The following is a 21,562-nucleotide window of genomic DNA, read 5'->3' on the forward strand; positions in this document are numbered from 1 at the left end:
AGCTGCCAAGGGGAAGAAGGAAAGCAAAGTGAAAAATTAAAATGAGCCAGAATACGTATGTGAATAAATTTGGAAGGATAAAAGTACTGAATAGATTGTAATAAAAGGAAAAAGTCAATTTTAGATGAGAGTAATGTCCTACTAGCTACACTGATGGATTGTTTCTTTACTCCAGCACCAGAATTCTATAAATAGGCAGCATGCTGAAAACATATAAAACTGTGTACTTAAGGTGAAATGTGAAAGCTGCATGTATCGGTTGATCATGGTAACAATTCTAAGCTAGAGATTCTATTTTTATTGCTATTTTATAGGTAAGAAACTAAAGCACACGTTTGAATTACTTTTCCAAATATAAGCATAAAGCAATTCATTTATTCAACAAAATTGTCAGCAACCGATGTCTTCATTACAGAGTCTGAAGACAACCTTAAGCTGGTTTTCACTGTAAGTACACCCACTGATCTGGAGCAGGCAATGGCACCCCACTCCAGTGTTCTTGCCTGGAGAATCCCAGGAACGGGGGAGCCTGGTAGGCTGCAGTCCATGGGGTCGCACAGAGTCGGACATGACTGAAGTGACTTAGCAGCAGCAGGAGCATACCCACTGATCAAGTCAAGGCACTTCTGCTAACGAGAAGGCTCAGTAAAAATAACTAAAATCACATCATTTAAAAAATATTATTGACTAAAATGGTTTGTTACATTAATATACCTATAAAATATTGACTTTCAAAAAACTTTTTAAATGAAATATTTTTTTAAAATGGAAAACACATCAGTATGCTTTAAAAATAAAAAAGATGAATGTTTATCCCACAGAGAGGTTAATGCTTTCTTGTCTCTGTGGGAAATCTTTAAGTCTAGCCATGGTGTCAGCAGTCCAGGGGTCTGAAGCAGGAGTGAGAGCGGGAGTGGTCATGACCTTGGGGAGACAGGAGTGAGCAGTGAGGTCCTAAAAGCTCCCTGCCCCAGAGCTAAACCTGGGAAGCCTGGGTGAAAACCAGGAATCCTAACCAGTAGTCCACCAGGGAATAGTGGCTGGAATAGAGCCACTCTGGCTCTTGTCCCTCTTGAAAACAAGACTTATCAAGGATACAGAGCTGTAAAAACAGGCACAAAGCTGATGATGAGAGGCACAGCTCAGTCATCTCTGCATGGGAGGACATGCAGAGAAGCAGTTTATTTATTTAAGACAGAGGCGAGGCAGAAACACACACCCAGATAAGAGTGCGGGCGTCCTCCTGAATGAGAGGGGGAAGAAGATACTTACATCATCATTTATCTTTATCATTATCATACATCACTTATATCAGGCAGCTCCTCCTGGCCCTTGTTTTCCCTAGCCAATCATCCTGCTTCGTTTCCTACATCTGACCTGGTCCAGGGCCCTCTCAGACAAGCAAGTGCATCCTTTAGCCAAGATGGATTCCACGGCAGGGGTTGCTGGGAGATTCACAGTGCCTATTATGGAAGAGCAGTCCCTCTTTTTTTTGATCCCCAAGGAACTTTTCCGCATATGTGCAGTCAGGGAAGTCTCCTTGACCCTAAGAATGACAGATCTGGTCATCTTATCTCTTTACTCCAGCAGAGCTCAGCTCCTGCCATGAACTTTTTCCTTGAAGGATCCAGGGAAAACAAATCTCCAATGTACTCAGTTTGACAAATTCTAGCTGCTCAGCCATGGAGCCAATCTACCTCCCACCTCAGTCATGGCTGGGAAGAATGTTCTAGACAGGAAGAAAACAGGTAGATGATGAATAACTCTCTCCTGCTCCGAAGGGAAAGCTATAGTGGAAGAAAGGATATGCTAGAGATAAGCACTGGAATATTCAAATTGAAAGTGCTGGAACCAGCCCTTGCATAGAAAATACAAAACAGAATTTAACAGCAGGGGAACCTATGGGAGGGCATGTATGTAAACAAATCAGCTATACTTAGTCCTCCACGGACAAAACCAGACCAGAAATAACATGGAAAGTGGTCACAAACAAGGCTCAAAAATTTTTACAAAACTGAAGGTGAAATAAAACGGCTGGACAGTCATACACACAGCCCCCTAAATAATCTAATTTTTTAAAATGACAGAATGCCTGTGAATTTTCTCCTGGGGCTTCAAAGCTGTCTCTGTGTCTATAAAAATCTTACTCTTCCTTGTAAAATCTCTCCAACTTTCCCTGTAAATAGAGCCTTCCAGAGTAGGAAATCCCAGCCTTCCTCCTGCCAGCAGATGAGAAAAGCCATCTGATGGTGACGGCTTAGTTCTGTCTCCTCCCAGCTCTAATCATCTCTGGCATGCGTTTGCTTGTTGCTGGTGTAGACTGGCAGAGCAGAGACTCTGGAGAAACAAAGATGAGAAAGAACATCCTGTCAACACAGCCTATGGTTGTGCTAAATGAAAGGTCAAAAACGTAGTTGGGATAAGAAAAGAGGAAAAAGCGCACAAGGCCGAGAACTTCAGCTGGAATATGAAAGTGGGCCACAAGAGTTGGAATCCTGGGTTGACTTAAAACGCTTGTGAGAGTGGAAGAGAGAATAAATGAGGCAGAGGCTGGAAAATAGATGTTTGGGAGAGCAATAAGCTTTCCACAGATGCACGTTAGAGGTAGGTAGATTTTCTCACCTGAGGGTCAAGAAGGTAGCTGAGACCCCAGGGCAGTGCGTCAGTGGGGCCAGAGAAGAGGAGTCTTTCTAAATGAACTGAATTCTCACAAATAGAGGGTGGACAGCATTAGACCTAAACATAAAAGATGTGCTGTGAGTGGGTCGTTTTTAGCTTTGCAGATAAACATATTTAAATGCATTGCAAGATGGAGGGGAAAATGGCCAAATGAGTCCAGATGAGAGACAATTTTAAAACTGACTAGCAGGTCACAACAGAATTTTAGAGAGTAGGCAAATTCACAAATACGGACTCTTGCAGAGTTCCTATGGCAAAGGAGGCACGAACAAAAGAGGAGAGGAAAATATGTGGGGGCTCTAAGCTGATGGTTCTGAGATGAGCAGGTTCCACGTCTACCTGCTCCTAGCATGTAACTAACAATGTTTTCCAATGCATGCTATAGAGGTTCAGGAGTACTGACCTAGAGCCAAGGAGGTCATGCTGTGCAGGTGAAGAAAGAAGGATGCAGTAACGCATTATAGGATTGATGGTCATGGACCGACAGGACTGCGGACACCCTGCGGATTCCAGCATCCACGTTCAGGTGCGGAGGATCAGAGGTCTCCTGCCTCCACATACCATTCCATTCAAGGCCCTCCATAAGCTCACTGGAAACCGGAGGTAGCCCTCAAAAATGGTAGACCCTTAATTGAGGTAAATTGTACTGAATGTACCCATAAACCTTTAAATTGACTCAGATTTAGCTTCTCCTTAAAATAGAAATGGTGCTTCCCTAGTGGCTCAGATGGTAAAGCGTCTGTCTGCAATGCAGGAGACCCGGGTTCGATCCCTGGGTTGGGAAGATCCCCTGGAGAAGGAAATGGCAGCCCACTCCAGTATTCTTGCCTAGAAAATCCCATGGACCGCGGAGCCTGGTAGATTACTGTCCATGGGGTTGCAAAGAGTCGGACATGACTGAGCGACTTCACTTTTACTTTCACTAAAATAGAAATAATCTGAAATTTGTATTCAAACATCTTGTGCTCCTAGTGAATAAGTTGGGTCATTTTAGTGTTTGTTCATCATTAGCACATATTTGTTGCTCTACCTATAATGTGAAAAATATCATATTAAGCATGTCATGTCCTAGGTGGACACTAAAATCATCACAACAAATAAATACATGATAACCTTTAATATGCACGAGATACCTTGGCACAGGCAAAAGTTATAAAAACTGAAAGAAAAATACCACTTTGAGTGCTGATACAGGGGGAAACTTCACAGGGAGGAGGGATCATTTGATTAGGTCATGAAATTTGAAAATGATTTGCATAAGTAAGATGAAAAGCAGGAAGGTATTTTTATATGGGGAGAATGAGTGAGCAAGTTGAATAGCAAGAAATTCCCAAGGCACACCTGGAGGAAAATAGCAGATTAGCTTAAGCAAAGTGGAATACTAATAAAGAGCAGTAAGAGATAAAACATGACAGATCTAAGAAGAATCCATGCAACTTGGTGAGTGACTAGCTATGATGACAAAGCAGAAGAAGCATAATAGGTGAATCAAGTTTCAAGTCTGGGGGCTGAGCATCGTGGTATTAATGACAGAAGTAGGGAAGCCAGAACAGAACTGGTTTGAGGTGACATGAGATGATGAGTTGGAGGTGACAACATGACATCCTAGGGGAAATCAGAAGTAAGCAGCTGAAGGTATAATTCTGGATCTCAAAGGAGAAACAGAATTGGAAATGTGGATTTGAGGATCATCAGTACAGCTAAGATCATCCCAGAAGCCTGTGAGTGGGTGCGTGTCAAGTGAGGCAATTAGAGACAAGACACAGAGGAAGAAGAAGTGTCCACCAAGAAAATAAAGAAGGGACAGTGAGGGAGTTGAAATTTCCATATTACCCCAACAGCAGAGTGAGGTCGGAGATCCAAGAGTGAATAATCAAGTGTCAACTGCGACAAGGGATAAAAGAGAAGACTTAGTTAAATTCAGCTGAGTTTGTTGACAAGCAGTTTACCCTTAAGAGAGAAATCGCAGTAGAATGATAAAATGTTTTCAAGAATGAATTAAAGAGTGAGTTTAAAGAGGGGGATGAAAATAATGGCTACTGACCCCTTTGGGGGAAAGAAAGTCTTGAAATTACTAGGCTTGCAACATTGTGAAAGAAAAGGATGGAAAAGTATTAGTTTGTGTTTTGAAGTTTCTGCACTCAAAGAAGAGTCCATTGGAAAAAGAACAAATGGAAATGTAAGAAAGTAATGGGACTGACAATTCAGGAAGAGCTGAGTCATTGGAAAAGACCCTGATGCTGGGAAAGACTGAAGGCAAAAGAAGAAGAGGGCAGCAGAGGATGAGATGGTGGGATAGGTCACTGACTCAATGGACATGAATCTGAGCAAACTCTAGGAGATGGGGAAGGACAGGGAAGCCTGGCGTGCTGCAGTCCGCAGATCACAAAGAGTCAGACGTGACTTAGCAACTGAACAACAGTTAGTAACAAGATCTAACTCGTACATGATCCTCATGTCCCATGCACTATTCTAAATACTTTACACGTACTAGCCCATCTTATCATAGTCTAATAAGGTAGGTACTCTTATTATCCTCACTTTATAGATAAATGGAGACATTTGGAGGCTATATAATGTACCCAATATCACCACCTGGAAAGAATGGTGTCAAGAAATGAACTCGGATGGACTGATTGAAGACATTGCACACTTATCCACTGGGCTATGTTAGTTACAAGGGTTAAAGAAGGAAGTAAGAGTAATGACTCCCTTCATGAGGTGGAGGAAAGAGAGGACATACTGGTATAACCAAGATATAAGGGAAAGTGCCTGATCATCATCATATGTGATAGGATGTCATATAAGGTTCATCATATGAACTTATGAAAGCAGGAGAAGAGATCAGGGATTAGTGTAAAGATTTAGGGCAAGAGAGGAGCATGTACTACAGATGCAACAGAAGAATAAAACCTGTCAAACATTTTTCTGTAGCTACGGTTGATAAAGAAGCCCCAAAGATAGCTATATAAGGTCAACACTGAATCTCTGGGGCAGGGGTGGGAAGGTTTGAGTTTGGAGATAAACCTAGCAGGTAAGGCTGAAAGTGAAGCCTGGGAAGGATGTTAGGATATTGAAGAGAAGTTAATTTAAATGACTATGTTTTACAATTCCAGGCAAGTTATTTCATTTAGTACACTGTTGGCCATTACAATACAAGTTTAGTAAACACAAAGGTCAAATTGAATAATCCATACATTTTAATAAGAGCAATTAAAATATCAGACTAAGCAACTGAATATTCCATCAAGAAATGCTAACATTACTATATCAGATGTGAATGTTTCTTTATTCAATATCAATAAATCTAAGACATTGAAAGACAAAATCTATTGAGAAGTTTTTATAAAATGAAAATAGTTGTCCAGCCTCAAATGGCTGTGATATATTTTTCTTCACAGGCAGACCAGGAAAAGGCTAAAACATGGATGAAATATTGAGTTTATCTTTGCTGAATGTCTCCAGGAAACACTACCAAAATGTCAAAGGAAGAACTATTTGGAGCAATTGATATTTATAAAATACAATTATAATCCTATGATGCTCATCGATGACATTATAAGAAAATGGTATGTTATCAAAATATTAACTCTAATAGCTAAATGAATTTCATAGATGTTGGCTAGTATTAAAATAGGGAAAATTTAAAGCAATATAAAATCATTTAAAAATACTATACTCTCCATGAAATACTTTTTCTAGACCAAGAGTTTAGAAGCAACCAAAGGTCATACAAATGCCATCCTGAACTTAGCCTAAAGACACTTTGTTTGCGGAAAATGATTACTTTTTAAAAATTTGCTACTTTTTCCATAAATTCTTAAAGTTTATATGTTTTTTTTTTAAAGTTTATATGTTGTATTTTCATTTTTTGTTTAGTTCAAGAAATTTTCTTTCTCTTTCTCTTGTTTTTTTAGCTGCATGGCATGCAGGATCTTAGTTCCCCAAGCAGGGATTGAACCTGCTCTCTCTGCAAAGGAAGCTCAGATCCTCAACCACAGGACTTTCCAGGGGAGTCCCAGAAATGAATACTTTAAAAATTTAATTCAGGGTTGACCACTCAGTCATGATAAATGCTATTAAATATACAAAGCAAAATTTTCCTCATAATTGTGCTCACTTTTTGGATGATTTTTTGGTGTTTAGATTGGACTGATGAACAGTTGCTTCTTTTAATGCTTTAGGGTTCAAGGAATATTAGTCAACTGCATACACTCTGGAATATAAGGTCTTGATTGATTTCCAAGTATAGAGGTATATTTCATTAAATATAGATTTTGCAAAAACAAATACTTTAAAACAAGATTTTGAATTTAAAAATGATTTAACTGGTGATTGATTTTGACTAGCCAATTCTTTTAGAAAAGTTTCAAAATCTGAGAGCCTATGCTAGCCAGGACGTCCTTATGGTGATGCTCAGAAGAGCAAAGGATGCTTATACATAAGCCTCTTGTGCTACTGACCGCTTGCTTCTAATAGAATATTCATGATTACATTCCAAAGCCAACTATAAAATTTTTGCTTTATTAAAAATATATTTTAGGTAACAAACGCCTCATTATTTGTTACATGTCTCACCACCATACATTATAAGGCAAATAGATTCATTTTAAAATAAAATATCAATATTCTGTTACAGATATCCATAGAAATTCTAAGTATTCCATTACACACTGACTACAATTATAAATGCTTCCTCATCAAGGCACTGTCATTTTGAGACGTTTTTAAGAACTTTGAACTGAGACTAGAAGATAAATGAATAATGGCCTCTTGTCAGGCTTTGAAGCATGTCTTGGGATTTCCACTTTGGGATCACAGCATGAAACAATAAGCAATGCAAATCAGGAAATGACTCTGAAAGGAAACAAATATTTCATACTTTCCCAAGGTTAATTATTATCTTTTTGTAAGGACATGTGCCTTCCCACAAATATTTAATATTCTCAATATACTTCAATATTTGTAACATATGTTTTCTCCACATTTAAAAGTTAAGCATGGGGCATTCTCACCTTATTATATGCGTTGTGACTAAACAAGGTGTGAGAATTCTCCTGTTCATCACTCAAGGAGAAGGAGGATAAGTGGCTGAAGGGTCCGGGGGTAAGACTGTCAGCATGCGGGCGGGTCTGTGGCCGCAGTAGGGACTTAGCAGGAGGATGGAGTCTAGTCTGATATAAAGGATGGAGAGAAACAGGCTTGGGAGGGGCAGGCACATCCTGGGAAGAAGAAAGGCATAAAGAGGATGTTAGTGGGCAAAAGTCATGCTTACTGGAGACTGAGTCTAAGTACTATTGATGCTGGGCTTCCCTGGTGGCTCAGATGGTAAAGAATCGGCCTGAAATGCAGGAGACCTGGATTCGATCCCTGGGTTGGGAAAATCAACTGGAGAAGGGAATGGCTACCTATTCCAGTATTTTTGCCTGGGAAATCCCTTGGACAGAGGAGCCTGGCCAGCTACAGTCCATGGGGTCACAAAGAGTCAGACAAGACCGAGTGGCTAACACATACACACTATGGACACTGCATCAGAATATTTTACTAGCAGGAAGTAAATCTCTCCTTACACTTGGGATCCTCACAAGACTCCTGCTTTTACAGTGCACTGTCTGTCTCTTCCAGTAATTTCTGTAGGTTGCCCACCTCCAGCCTCTCCTGCAGAACTGAACTAGTATCTGCAGTGACTCCTGATGGGACCACATTTGTTTAAGGACAGAACTCATCCCAAAGGCGGGAAGATGGGACTAAAGTCTCTAATGAAGAGGTAAGAGTAGAATTTAACTTAAAAGTACTTGTGATTTGGTCTGGAAGGAACTGGGGGAAGAAAGTGGGAGGGCATCATAGAGAATATCAACTCATGATTTAAGCCATAGGGCCATGAGTTTCTGGGTTGGGCTGAGTATGAGGAAGAAATCAGAGAGAGGTGAGTCTAGAAAGAATGAACGAAGATGTTCATTCCAGGAAGTGTGTTATTTAGGGAAGAAACTGGAGAGCAAACAGACGAGCTCAACTGTAGAGGAGAGAGGCAATGAGGTTTTAACCAAAGAGGGTCTTTCCACCCCTGGAAAGGGATGCCTGTGGAAGTCGTGAAGGAAATAAGAACTAGTAGATGAGACCTTCAATTATGTGAAAGGAGCAAAAAAAAAAAAAACACCCTGGGGGGAAGTCTCGAGCTTACAAAGAAAACTCAAAAGAAGGGCCTGTATACATAGTTATCATAAAAGAAAAGGGTTATATATTTTGCAGATCTTTTTTAAGCACCTCTTATATTCCTGAAATTTTTACTGTAAGATGATAAATTGACAGTGATTATCCTACAATAAAATTCCTTAGGGCATAAACCTTATAAAATGAAATCTGTTTTATTCACTTTTGTAACCTCAGCATCAAGCATAATGCCTTAATGGAGCAGATGTTCAATGCAATAATGACTAAGTTTTCCAAAGAATATGATATATTCAAAGAGGTCAAGAATGCATTCAATTATCTCATTATTTTTCTGTTCTATTAGCAATAAATGAATGTATTTGGCTGTGTGAAATGGAAATTTAGGACAAAATAATGCACATTACTCAAAATGACAGTTAAACAGGAAAATTCAACTTTTAAAACTATTCAATTAATATTATTTTCTGTTAGCCAAATTGATTTTGTCAAAATCATGATTGATTAAGTCCTAATTGGTTTTCTAAAATTTATGCTGAATCTGTTTGTTGTATCAGAAGATGCCTCCTGCAATGGGGTCACACTTACTTTAAAAAACTTCAAAACATACTTTAAAAATATTTAAGCAAGTTAATCACCCTGATACCAAAACCAGACAAAGACAACACACAAAAATAAAACTACAGGACTGATGAACATAGATGTAAAATCCTCAACAAAATTTTGGCAAACAGAATTCAGGAAACATCAAAAAGTTCATACAGCATGATCAAGTTGGGTTTATTCTAGGGATGCAAGAATTCTTCAATATATGCAAATCAATCTATGTGATACACTGTATTAACAAATTGAAAGATAAAAACCATATGATCATCTCAATAGATGCAGAAAAAGCCTTTGACAAAATTCAGCACCTGTTTATGATTAAAACTCTTCAAAAAATGAGCATGGAAGGAACCAACCTCAACATAGTATAGGCCATATATAAGCCTACAGCAAACATTATTCTCAATGGTGAAAAACTGAAAGTATTCACCCTAATATTAGAACAAGACAAGGGTGTCCACTTTCACCACTATTATTCAACATAGTTCTGGAAGTCCTAGGTACAGCAATTGGAGAAGAAAAAGAAATATAAGGAATCCAGATTGAAAAAGAAGACGTAAAGCTCTCACTTGTTTGCAGATGACATGATACTGTACACAGAAAACCCTAAAGATAGTATCAGAAAATTACTAGAGCTAATCAGTGAATGTAGCAAGGTTGCAGCATACAAAATCAGTATATAGAAATCACTTTCATTTCTATATACTAACAATGAAAAATCAGAAAGAGATATTAGGGAATCAATCCCATTCACCGTTGCAACAAAAAGAATTAAATATCTAGGAATAAACTTACCTAAGGAGATAAAAGAACTGTACACAGAAAATTATAAGACAGTAATGAAAGAAATCAAAGACAACATAAACAGATGGAGAGATACTCCATGTTCCTGGGTAGGAAGAATCAATATTGTGAAAATGACTATACTGCCAAATGCAATCTACAGATTCAATGTGATCCTATCAAATTACCCAAACCGTGGCTCCTCCTGGTCCACGTCACTGACTGATGAGCCTGGGGAGATGCCTGGGGGCTTGGCCCCACCGCGGAAGCTGCAGGCCAGGTCCCCGAGCTCATAGCCACCCTCTCCCTCCATGACCTTGGCCCCGACTCCCGCCGCCTTCCACTCCCAGGGCCCATTACCCGCAGACAGGTGGACCACAGGGTGGTGGGGTGCGTGTGCATCAATGGTGACGATGCTGGCAGAATCGCGGTCAGACGGTGACCTGTACTGGGAGGAGTCAGAGCTGGCACTAGATGAGGAAGCCGTCTCGGCTGCCTTGGGGCCGGGTGCACCTGGAGTTTTGGACATGGCAATGACCTGCAGCAGCCGGGGTGGGTTGGCCATGCGGGGCTGGGCCGAGGCTGTGGCCACTGCTGCTCCACTCTTCTCAGCCATCATGAGCCACTTGGCCCACACAGCTGCGCTGCTGTTGGGGGACAGGCCAGCTGCTGCCTGGGCCCCCTCCTCAGGGATATGAACCAGAGGTTGCGGTCCGGGCCGAGGCGGCAGGATAACGCGTGGCCCGAGCCCTGGCCGAGCCTGGACTGTGGGGTACAGTGAGGGAAGTGCTGGACCCTCTTCCTCCCCCTCCTCCTCCTCCTCCTCTTCTTCCTCCTCCTCCTCCTCTTCCTCCTCAGCCATGGGCTCTGCGGGTGCCCGCAGGTGTGCAGGGCTGCCCTCATCTGGTAGCCCCAGGCCTCGGCCCTCCAGTGACTTCTGCTTCCATTCACTAATGAGCTGCTTGGAGCGGGAGGCGTCCAGTGGAACATGGATGGTCATGTGGCGGCGGGCGGGGTCGTCTAGTGAGGGCGTGCTGACACGGGGCAGTGTGTGGCTGAAGGTTTTTTCACAGAAGTAGAACAAAAAAATCTCACAATTCATATGGAAACACAAAAGCCCTGAATAGCCAAAGTAGTCTTGAGAAAGAAGTCTGGAGCTTGAGGAATCAACCTTCCTGACTTCAGATTATACTACAAAGCTACAGTCATCAAGACAATATGGTACAGACACAAAACCAGAAATATAGACCAGTGGAACAAAATTGAAAGCCTAGAAATAAATCCATGCGCCTATGGTACCTTATTTTTGACAAAGGAGGCAAGAATACACAATGGGGCAAAGACAGCCTCTTCAATAAATGGTGCTGGGAAACCTGGACAGCTACACATAAAAGAATGAAATGAGATCACTTCCTAACACCTACACAAAGATAAACTCAAAATGGCTTAAAGACCTAAATGTAAGCCCAGAAACTAGAAAACTCTTAGAGGAAAACATAGGCAGAACACTTGATGACATAAATCAAAGCAAGACCCTCTATGACCCACCTCCTAGAGTAACGGAAATAAAAACAAAAGTAAACGAGTGAGACTTGATTAAACTTAAAAGCTTTTGCACAGCAAAGGAAACTTAATATAAACAAGGTGAAACGACAACCCTCAGAATGGGAGAAAAGAATAGCAAATGAAACAACGGACAAAGGATCAATTTCCAAAATATACAAGCAGCTCATATAACTCAATACCAGAAAAACAAACAACCCAATCAACAAGTGGGAAAAAGACCTAAACAGACATTTCTCCAAAGAAGACATACAGATGGCTAACAAACACATGAAAAGATGCTCAACATTGCTCATTATGGGAGAAATGCAAATCAAATCTACAATGAGATATCACCTCACACCAGTCAGAAAGGCTTATTAGTTTCTGGTTTTTTACCTCGTGTTTATTTTAAATATCAAGCAAATACAAATCTACATTTCACTTCACATATACAGACTATAAGATACATTTATTAAAAAGAAGCAATCTATACACAGTGTTCTGAATTTTTTTTTTTTCCATTTGACAACAGTTTGGGGACATTTCAGTACATGAAAGCTATGGATTCCCTATGAGCCACATTACTGAGTTATCTCACTGGTTATAACCATCATTCTGCGCTTCTCTTGGAAGTCCCAGGTATATAACCTAAAATGCCAAATCAACTAGGACTGTCATAAATTTGGCTCTTCTTTGCCAGTTTGTACAATTTTCAGGATTTTCTTTTGTCTAATCCCATTGGCTAATGCCTCTAACATTATTATTGTTAAATAACAGTCATGTTAATGTGCAATTTTAATGGGAGTCTTGTAGTATTTGCCCACTAAAGGTGGCTTTTAGATTAAAATGTATCCTAATTATGTTTTATTTCTCAATCAACTGTTTGATTGTTTTATCAACTAATTACATTCCTTAATTGATGTGAAAAGTGGTTAATATGAAAATTGAGTAGTAAGCACAAAGAATAATTGTGTAAGAAAAAGTCAGCATTGTTGTTGATTATTGACAGTACCTAGGAAAAGAGAAACTGCACAGGCTCTGGTTTATAGTCTGGGTTCAGCTTGTTTTCCTTGAAAGCTTTTTTTAATTAATTTATTTTATTGAAGTTGAGTTATAAATTTTCTTCCAAGGACTAGTTTAAGTATGTCTGATTAAGTTATAATAGATGATTATCTCATTATCTTTTTTTCAGGTAGAAATTTTATATTTAATTTCTTCTTTAATCAAATAATTTGTTGAAAAGCAAATTTTTCAATATATAGATGACAGGGATTTTATGTTTTCTAAATCTGTTATTAATTTTATCAGAGAAATTTCTCTACTATTTTTTCTTGGCAATTAATATTTTTATTGAGGTATATTTTATTAACAATGTTATACAAATTTTAGATGTACAACATTATGATTCACAATTTTTAAAGATTATTCTCCATTTACAGTTACTATATAATATTGGCTATATTTTGTTGCAGGATACAGTTGATCTACATATATATTAATTCAATTTACTTAAGAGGATCTATCTTTACGTAGTTTCCTATATAATCTGTCATAACCTGAAAAGTGAGATCTTTATCACCAATATATTTTCACTTTTTCTCACCTTATGTCTTGCCTTTGCCTTATGAGGGTTGATCCTATATTCTGATGTTTAGATACCCTAATGACTGTATCTTCCATGTGATTTTTATCTTTTAGCATATAAAGGGGTCTTATTTGTCTTATTGGAAGAAGGCAATGGCACCCCACTCCAGTACTGTTGCCCGGAAAATCCCATGGATGGAGGAGCCTGGTAGGCTGCAGTCCATGGGGTCTCACAGAGTCGAACATGACTGAAGCGACTTGGCAGCATTTGTCTTATTTAAGGAAATTCTATTTAAGAGCCTCTTGATGAAAGTGGAAGAGGAGAATGGGAAAGCTGGCTCAAAACTCAACATTCAAAAAACTAAGAACATGGCATCTGGTCCCATTACTTAATGACACATAGATGGGGAAAAAATGCAAACAGTGACAGACTTTATTTTCTTGGGCTCCAGAATCATTGTAGATAGTGACTGTAGCCATGAAATTAAAAGTCTTGCTCCTTGGAATAAAAGCTATACAAGCCTAGACAACATATTAAAAAGCAAAGACATTACTTTACTGACAAAGGTCAGTATAGTCAAAGCTATGCTTTTTCCAGTAGTCATGTATTGATGTGAGAGTTGGACCATAAAGAAAGCTGAGCACTGAAGAATTGATGCTTTTGAACTGGGTTGTTGGAGAAGATTCTTGAGAGTCCCTTGGACTGCAAGGAGATCAAACCAGTTAATCCTAAAGGAAATAAGTCCTGAATATTCATTGGAAGGACTGTGCTGAAGCTGAAGCCCCAATACTTTGGCCACCTGATGCAAAGAACTGACTCATTGGAAAAGACCCTGATGCTGGGAAAGATTGAAGGTGGAAGGAGAAGGGAACGACAGAGGATGAGATGGTTGGATGGCATCACTGACCTAATGGACATGAATTTGAGTAAGCTCTGGGAGTTGGTGATGGACAGGGAAGCCTGGCATGCTGCAGTCCATGGGGTCACAAAGAGTTGAACACAATTGAGCAATGAACTGAACTGAAGGAAATTTTGGCCAGGAGTCAACCTTCCCAATATGAAGATTATAATCTCTCCTCTTTTGGTTTGTAGCACCTAGAACAAAACTTTGTCATCCTCAACTCTTCTCATTCACTGGGTTTTACAGTCCCAGCTGTTGTTTGTTATCCAATCCGGCAGGCTTTTCTTTTCCCTTTATAAAAATTGTGTTTATCTCCACAGTAAATGAATTTTTCCTGGACTGTAAGTTTTTGCAAGAGGTTCATAAGAGGAAGGGACAGGTACCTGGGATTGTCTTTGTGCTCCAAAGATACAGGGTTTGGGGTGTGAGTCTCTCTAGCATTTATTTTTCCTTAAATAATGAAGACTGTCATCTGTATAGTATTTTATGTGGCAACTTATCTGTGTTCAGGCTGCCACAGAGAGAGCCTCCTACAAGTAAGACTTACTCTGAGATTCACTGCATAGCCTCACCTCTTCTACGTTCCAGAACGAAATCAGGTCAGGGATCTCCTGTTACCAACACGTGCACCCATGCAAAGACAGGTGGTTGGGGTTTACACATTAAGGTGTATTCCACACATTCAAGAAGGGTGTTTACTGACTGTAACCTTACTCCATTTCCTCCCAAATTCACATCTGCTCACACTCGGCACTGATCTCAGCGTCCTTTAGTTGTCACCTCACTGCTTTTTGTTTGTTTGTTTCTCCTCCTTTTTGCTTCCAGATGATATCAATGATAAAATGTGATTCATGGCTAACTTGATAGTGGTCATAGTCAAGAACCTCCTTTACAGCTTTGAAAAACACTCATAACGCATCATGAACTTTTTAAAACAGTTCACCATAAGGAGATAACTTGAACAACTCTGGATGAGCTAGAATATTTTCTTGGTTCTTCTCTATCTCATTATTGTAAATTATGTAAATATCTTTTATATCCATGTCCCTATATTCCTATTCCTATATATAGGAGTCTTAACTATATGCATAAAATCATATGCATATATGTAATATATATAGTGTGTATGTGTTTCTACATCTTCCTTTTCATCATAGTTTATCTATGAATATTTATATAATTTGCAACCTCATAACAGAGTCTGTTTTATATATATATACTCCATTGCTGATTATACCTTCACAGCTTTCTCAAAGAACAATGATTTCATTAAAGGCACTTATTTTAGAAAATAAAATATATTCTGACTTAATTTTCCTTTAAGTATTTCATATTTAGAACACAAATGCTATAACGAGAATATTTTTATGTTTATACTTTGATCCAGCTGCATAATAAAACTCCAATATAATGTAATTTGCTCATTACTTTCTCAAACATTCAGAGGTGTTTTCTACGCATTTTCTAAAGGCATTTGATACAAAGGAGTAAATTTCATTCCATCATTCTTTTGTTTTCTATGTATCATATTTCAGTGTTTACTGCAGTAGGAAAAAATACATGTATCCCCAATGAAACTGGATTTTTAATTTCTTCCTTTATTAAGGTTCCTCAGAAAAGATTTTGTCATTTACTTAAGGAAAACTTTAATACTTAGTGCCCCTTGCCTTTAAACAAGCAAGCTCTGGCAGTTGGTGATGGACAGGGAAGCCTGGCATTCTGCAGTCCATGGGGTCGCAAAGAATCAGTCACAACTGAGCAACTGAACTGAACTGAACTGAACTGCCTTTAAACATTCCTGAAAATTGCACAGCATCTCCAAGTCCTAGATGCCTACTTTGTAAATGCCTTACTAATTATGATGCCATAATACAATTATTATTTAAAATTCAAAGCAAAAAACTATAAGCTGAGGGCTAGGTATACTAATTACTTTGCCAACAAAGGTCCATCTAGTCAAGGCTATAGTTTTTCCAGTGGTCACGTATGGATGTGAGAGTTGGACTGTGAAGAAAGCTGAGTGCCGAAGAATTGATGTTTTTGAACTGTGGTGTTGGAGAAGACTCGTGAGAGTCCCTTGGACTGCAAGGAGATCCAACCAGTCCATTTTGAAGGAGATCAGCTCTGGGATTTCTTTGGAAGGGATGATGCTAAAGCTGAAACTCCAGTACTTTGGCCACCTCATGTGAAGAGTTGACTCACTGGAAAAGACTCTGATGCTGGGAGGGATTGGGGGCAGGAGGAGAAGGGGACGAAAGAGGATGAGATGGCTGGATGGCATCACCGACTCGATGGACATGAGTCTCAGTGAACTCCGGGAGTTGGTGAAGGACAGGGAGGCCTGGCGTGCTGCAACTCATGGGGTCGCAAACAGTCAGACATGACTGAGCGACTGAACTGAACTGAGGTATGCTAATAATTAAATAGTTACAAAACAAAAACAAACTCAGACAGAGGACAGACTTGTGGTTTCCAAGGGAAAGGGGGTGGAGAAGGGATGGACTGAGAGTTTGGGATTAGCAGACACAAATTCTTACATATATCGAATCAATAAACAACAAGGTCCTACTATTTATAGATTAGGGAACTATATTCAATACCCTATGAATGGTAAAAAATACGAAAAAGAATTTAGTGTATAACTGAATCACTTTGCAGTATTCCAGAAATTAATACAACATTGCAAATCAACTATACTTCAATAAAAGTTTAAAATATAATGAAAGAAGATATAAAATCTTATTTCAAATATTAACATATATTAGGGAATCTAGAAAAATGGCATTGATGAATCTATTTGAAGGGCAGGAACAGAGATGCAGACATAGAGAACAAACTTGTGGACCCAGCGAAGGAAGGGAAGGATGAGACAAACTGAGAGACTAGTATTGACATATACACACTGCTGCTGCTGCTGCTGCTGCTGCTAAGTCGCTTCAGTCGTGTCCAATTCTGTGCGACCCCATAGACGGCAGCCCACCAGGCCCCGCCGTCCCTGGGATTCTCCAGGCAAGAACACTGGAGCGGGTGCCATTTCCTTCTCCAATATATACACTACCATGTGTAAAACAGACGGCTAGTGGGAAGCTGCTGGATAACACAGTGAACCCCACCTCACGCTCAGTGACGTCCTAGAGGTGTGGGATTGAGGGTGGGTGGGAGGAAGGCTCAAGGAGGAGGGAATATGTATATACTTATGGCTGATTTGTGCTGTTGAACAGCAGAAACCAACATAAGATTGTAAAGCAATTATCTTCCAATTAAAACTAAAAATTAAAAAAAATTAATAATTTCAAAGTTGGCCTGAGTTCAGTTCAGTTGCTCAGTCATGTCCGACTCTTTGTGACCCCATGAACCGCAGCACGCCAGGCCTCCCTGTCCATCACCAACTCCTGGAGTCCACCCAAACCCATGTCCATTGAGTCGGTGATGCCATCCAACCATCTCATCCTCCGCTGTCTCCTTCTCCTCCTGCCTTCAATCTTTCCCAGCATCAGGGTCTTTTCAAATGAGTCAGCTCTTTGCATCAGGTGGCCAAAGTATTGGAGTTTGAGCTTCAACGTCAGTCCCTCCAATGAACACCCAGGACTGATCTCGTTTAGAATGGACTGGTTGGATCTCCTTGCACAGAAGAACTGTACAAAAAAGATCTTCACGACCCAGATAATCATGATGTTGTGATCACTCATCTAGAACCAGACATACTGGAATGTGAAGTCAAGTGGGCCTTAGGAAGCATCACTACAAACAAAGCTAGTGGAGGTGATGGAATTCCAGTTGAGCTATTTCAAACTTGGCCTACTTCTTGTAAAATTTCAGTAGGTTATCAGTGTTTATAACTTATATTTATGGCTGATAGCAGGCTTATCCTAGACCTAGGTGTTATATGACCTCTGGTCACTTCTTATTGTTTCTTATTCATTTTCTATATGAATAGTGGTATATTCAATCTAGATTATTTTGCAGAAGTTATTAAAATAAAGGTATTTGCTTACTGTATGAAGAATATTTATTTAAAAATAGTTGAAATGATAAATCTTGTGTCCAGTTGGGCGCATAAACTGCAATAAAAGCCAGCTGAGGACTTTCTGTCCATTGCACAAAGATGGAGAGCCCTGACCCTTGCCTGGGAAATCTCACTTAGGATATACATGAGTTGCAAGTGTCCAACATTCAGTCCTACAAAAGAGACTAATGTAAAACCACATGCATCAACAAAGCTTAAAATCTTTCTTACTCTTAGAGAACGAACTTATGATTGCCCGGAGGGAAAGAATGGTGGGGAGAGATAGTTGGGGAGTTTAGTATCGACATGTACACACTGCTATATTTAAAATGAATAACCAGCAAGGTCCCACTCTACAGCACAGAGAACTCTGCCCAGTGTTATGTGGCAGCCTGGATGGGAGGAGGGTTTGGGGGAAAACGGATACACGTATATCCACCTGAAACTATCATAACATTGTTAATCAGCTATATACTTCAATACAAAAAAAAAAAAGCTAAAAAAATATTTCTTACTGTTTTTGGTAAGAAGTCAACTTTTACTGTAAATGCCTAGGTACTGTATTTGTAGACTTTGCAAACCTTGTATTCTGTCACAATTACTCCTGCTATGATATCATGAAAGCAGCTTCGGATAATACATAAATGAATAGATGTGGCCGTGTGCCACTGAAAGTATACAGAAGTAGTAGAGGATCAGATCTGACGCATAGGCCATAGCTCCTAAACCTAGAGGCTTTTAAAAAAACAGGCATTAATAAAATATTTATTATGTCTGGCCTGCACCCCACCTCCCTTCCAGTGAATTATCTTGACGTTGGTACCTTTTTCTTTGGAGATCACTATTCTAGACGATTCCTGACAATGAACATCATTCTACTCTGATTTAGCATTAAATAGATGAATCTCATAAGGTTCTAGTGTTTGAGGGAAGGACGAGAACCCTAAAATTCTCTTGTATATGTTTCTATCAGCAAGATATGTAAACATAGTAATTTCCCATAAAATCCATACAGTGTTTTTCACTTACTTGAGAATTTTCTTTTTCAACATAAAAATACATAGAACAACTTTTTCAAAGTAAGCTTTATTTAAGAGGTTGGTTTTTAAAAAGGAATTATGTTATAATATCCTGCAAAACTCCAAGAACACAAGAAGTTATGAAATAAATAATATCTTTGTTCATTAGAGAAAAATTACCAAATATGCAGTGAATAAATTCATTTAGCTGCGTTTGTTAAAAGAACTACAGCGCCTGCAGAATTAGATACTGACAGAGGCATCCGAAAAATAATGCTATAGCAATACCTAATACATTCATCACTCTAGAAAAAGCCCACTTTCTATTTAGCCATCAAGTCAAACTGTTCAACTGCAAAAGTTGTTTCCATTTGTTTAACACCAAAGGGCATTGGAAGGCATATGGACTCTTCTCATTAAAGCTGGCACATCTGAGGCTCTTTTGTTCCATTCTGGTTTTCAAAAGTTACTTCCTTTCTTGTTGTTTAGTAATGAAGGCTGAAAATCCACTTTCCCCTTGCTTCTGCTTCCCCTTGCACCCCCACATAGCTATCTGTGCCTGTGGGAACTCAGAGCACCGCTGGGGGAAATTACTGGAGCCTTTAACTCCATCTTCTTTTTCTTCTTCCCACCTCTTTGGGAAAACAACACTTGTTTTTAAATGCAGCACTTATTTTCAGCTTTTCCTTCCTGCCTGAAGCCTAGAACAATTTAAAATCAGAGGGACAGCATTCTTGCTACAGTTTTAATTTCAAACAGCAGTGTTCATAAAGGCAAGGACAGTTACAATGTATTTCTTAAAGAGTGCCTCCTTCAGCCAAAGATGTATCAACATTTTAAAGATATGATCACAGAGACTCCAAATTACTAGGAAGAGATTCAAATCATTGATAGTTCACTACATCAGGCCAAAATAAATTAGGTCTCTTAATTTTGAACATATGGCATAACTTCTTGCTTATCAATTGCAATTTTGAAACATCCATATGCGTTTTAAAAGCAGACATGCTTAAAGCAACACATCTATTTCAGGTCCTGATTTGAACCAAAAAATTTAAAGTTGTGAAATATGAAAAAGGTAGCATATGCTTAGCTATCTCAAATTCTCTATTTTAAAAAGAAGTTTTTTAAAGGATTAAAACATAATTTTGAAGACAGAATTTGTATTATTTAGTGCTGAAAGTTTGCAGTTAGCTGAAATCAAGTTTCACAGAGCAGATAACACAGATAATTGAGTGTCAGTTGCTTAGTCATGTCCAACCCTTTGTGACTCCATGGAGTATATCCCACCAGGCTCCTGTGTCCAGGCAAGAATACTGCAGTGAGTTTTCATACCCTTCTTTAGGAGATCTTCCCAATCCAGGGACTGAACCTGGGTCTCCCACATTGCAGCCAAATTCCCTAGTGGGAAGCCCTGGAGAAGAAAATGGCTTCCCTGGGGAAGAAACTCCAGTATTCTTTTTTATTTTTTATTTTAAATTTATTTATTTTATAATTGAAGGATAATTGTTTAACAGAATTGTGTTGGTTTCTGCCAAATATCAACACCAATCCACTCCAGTATTCTTGCCTGGAGAATTCCATGGACAGAGAAGTGGTGGGCTACATACACCCCATGGGGTCACAAAGAGTCAGACATGACCGAGCGACTTTCACTTCACTTTACTTCTTTACTGTCTGAGCCACCAGAGAAGCCCCTTAAACATAAATAAACATGAAGATATTTGATAGAGACATGCTCATGGGAAATGAAAGAGGAAGTATTATATAATCAATACAGTGGGCACCAGAGAATGAAAATGCTGAGTTTTATGTTTTTCTATACATATAATTCGGTTTTCACCCCCCATTGTGACCTGGAGGTTTTTGGAGGAAAGGCATAATTTAAGGTGAAGAAGTTAGAAAGTAATAAAGAAAAGAGGCTTCTCTGACTTCCTACTAAAGTGTTAGCAAATACATTCTCTTCATGGTGGGAAGAAAGAAGAGAATGCATTTGCTGACACTTTAGTAGAAAGTCAACTCCTTTCTTCCAAAATTATAGTACTTCTAGAAGAAAGAGTAACAACAGTAAACATTTAGAAAAGTGTATTCCCTTTAATGGGGAAGGCAATGGCACCCCACTCCAGAACTCTTGCCTGGAAAATCCCATGGACGGAGGAGCCTGGTAGGCTGCAGTCCATGGGATCGCTAAGAGTTGGACACGACTGAGCGACTTCACTTTCACTTTTCACTTTCCTGCATTGGAGAAGGAAATGGCAACCCACTCCAGT

General features: G+C 39.3%; 1 protein-coding gene across 19 annotated transcripts in view; it reads right to left on the reverse strand.

Annotated features, from left to right (window-relative positions):
- MLIP (muscular LMNA interacting protein) overlaps positions 1-21,562 on the reverse strand; it is a 295,821-nt gene that overhangs the window by 26,326 nt on the left and 247,933 nt on the right. For 15 of the 19 annotated variants that reach the window (XM_061397834.1, XM_061397826.1, XM_061397820.1 and 12 more), the window contains one exon: positions 7,695-7,901. The exons of the other annotated variants lie outside the window; for them this stretch is intronic. In XM_061397834.1, the coding sequence (XP_061253818.1) occupies positions 7,695-7,901 (207 nt within the window). The remainder of the gene's footprint in view (positions 1-7,694; positions 7,902-21,562) is intronic. 19 annotated transcript variants of the gene reach the window in all.

This window comes from Bos javanicus, chromosome 23 (genome assembly GCF_032452875.1).
Source record: "Bos javanicus breed banteng chromosome 23, ARS-OSU_banteng_1.0, whole genome shotgun sequence".
NCBI classification, from domain to species: Eukaryota; Metazoa; Chordata; class Mammalia; order Artiodactyla; family Bovidae; genus Bos; species Bos javanicus.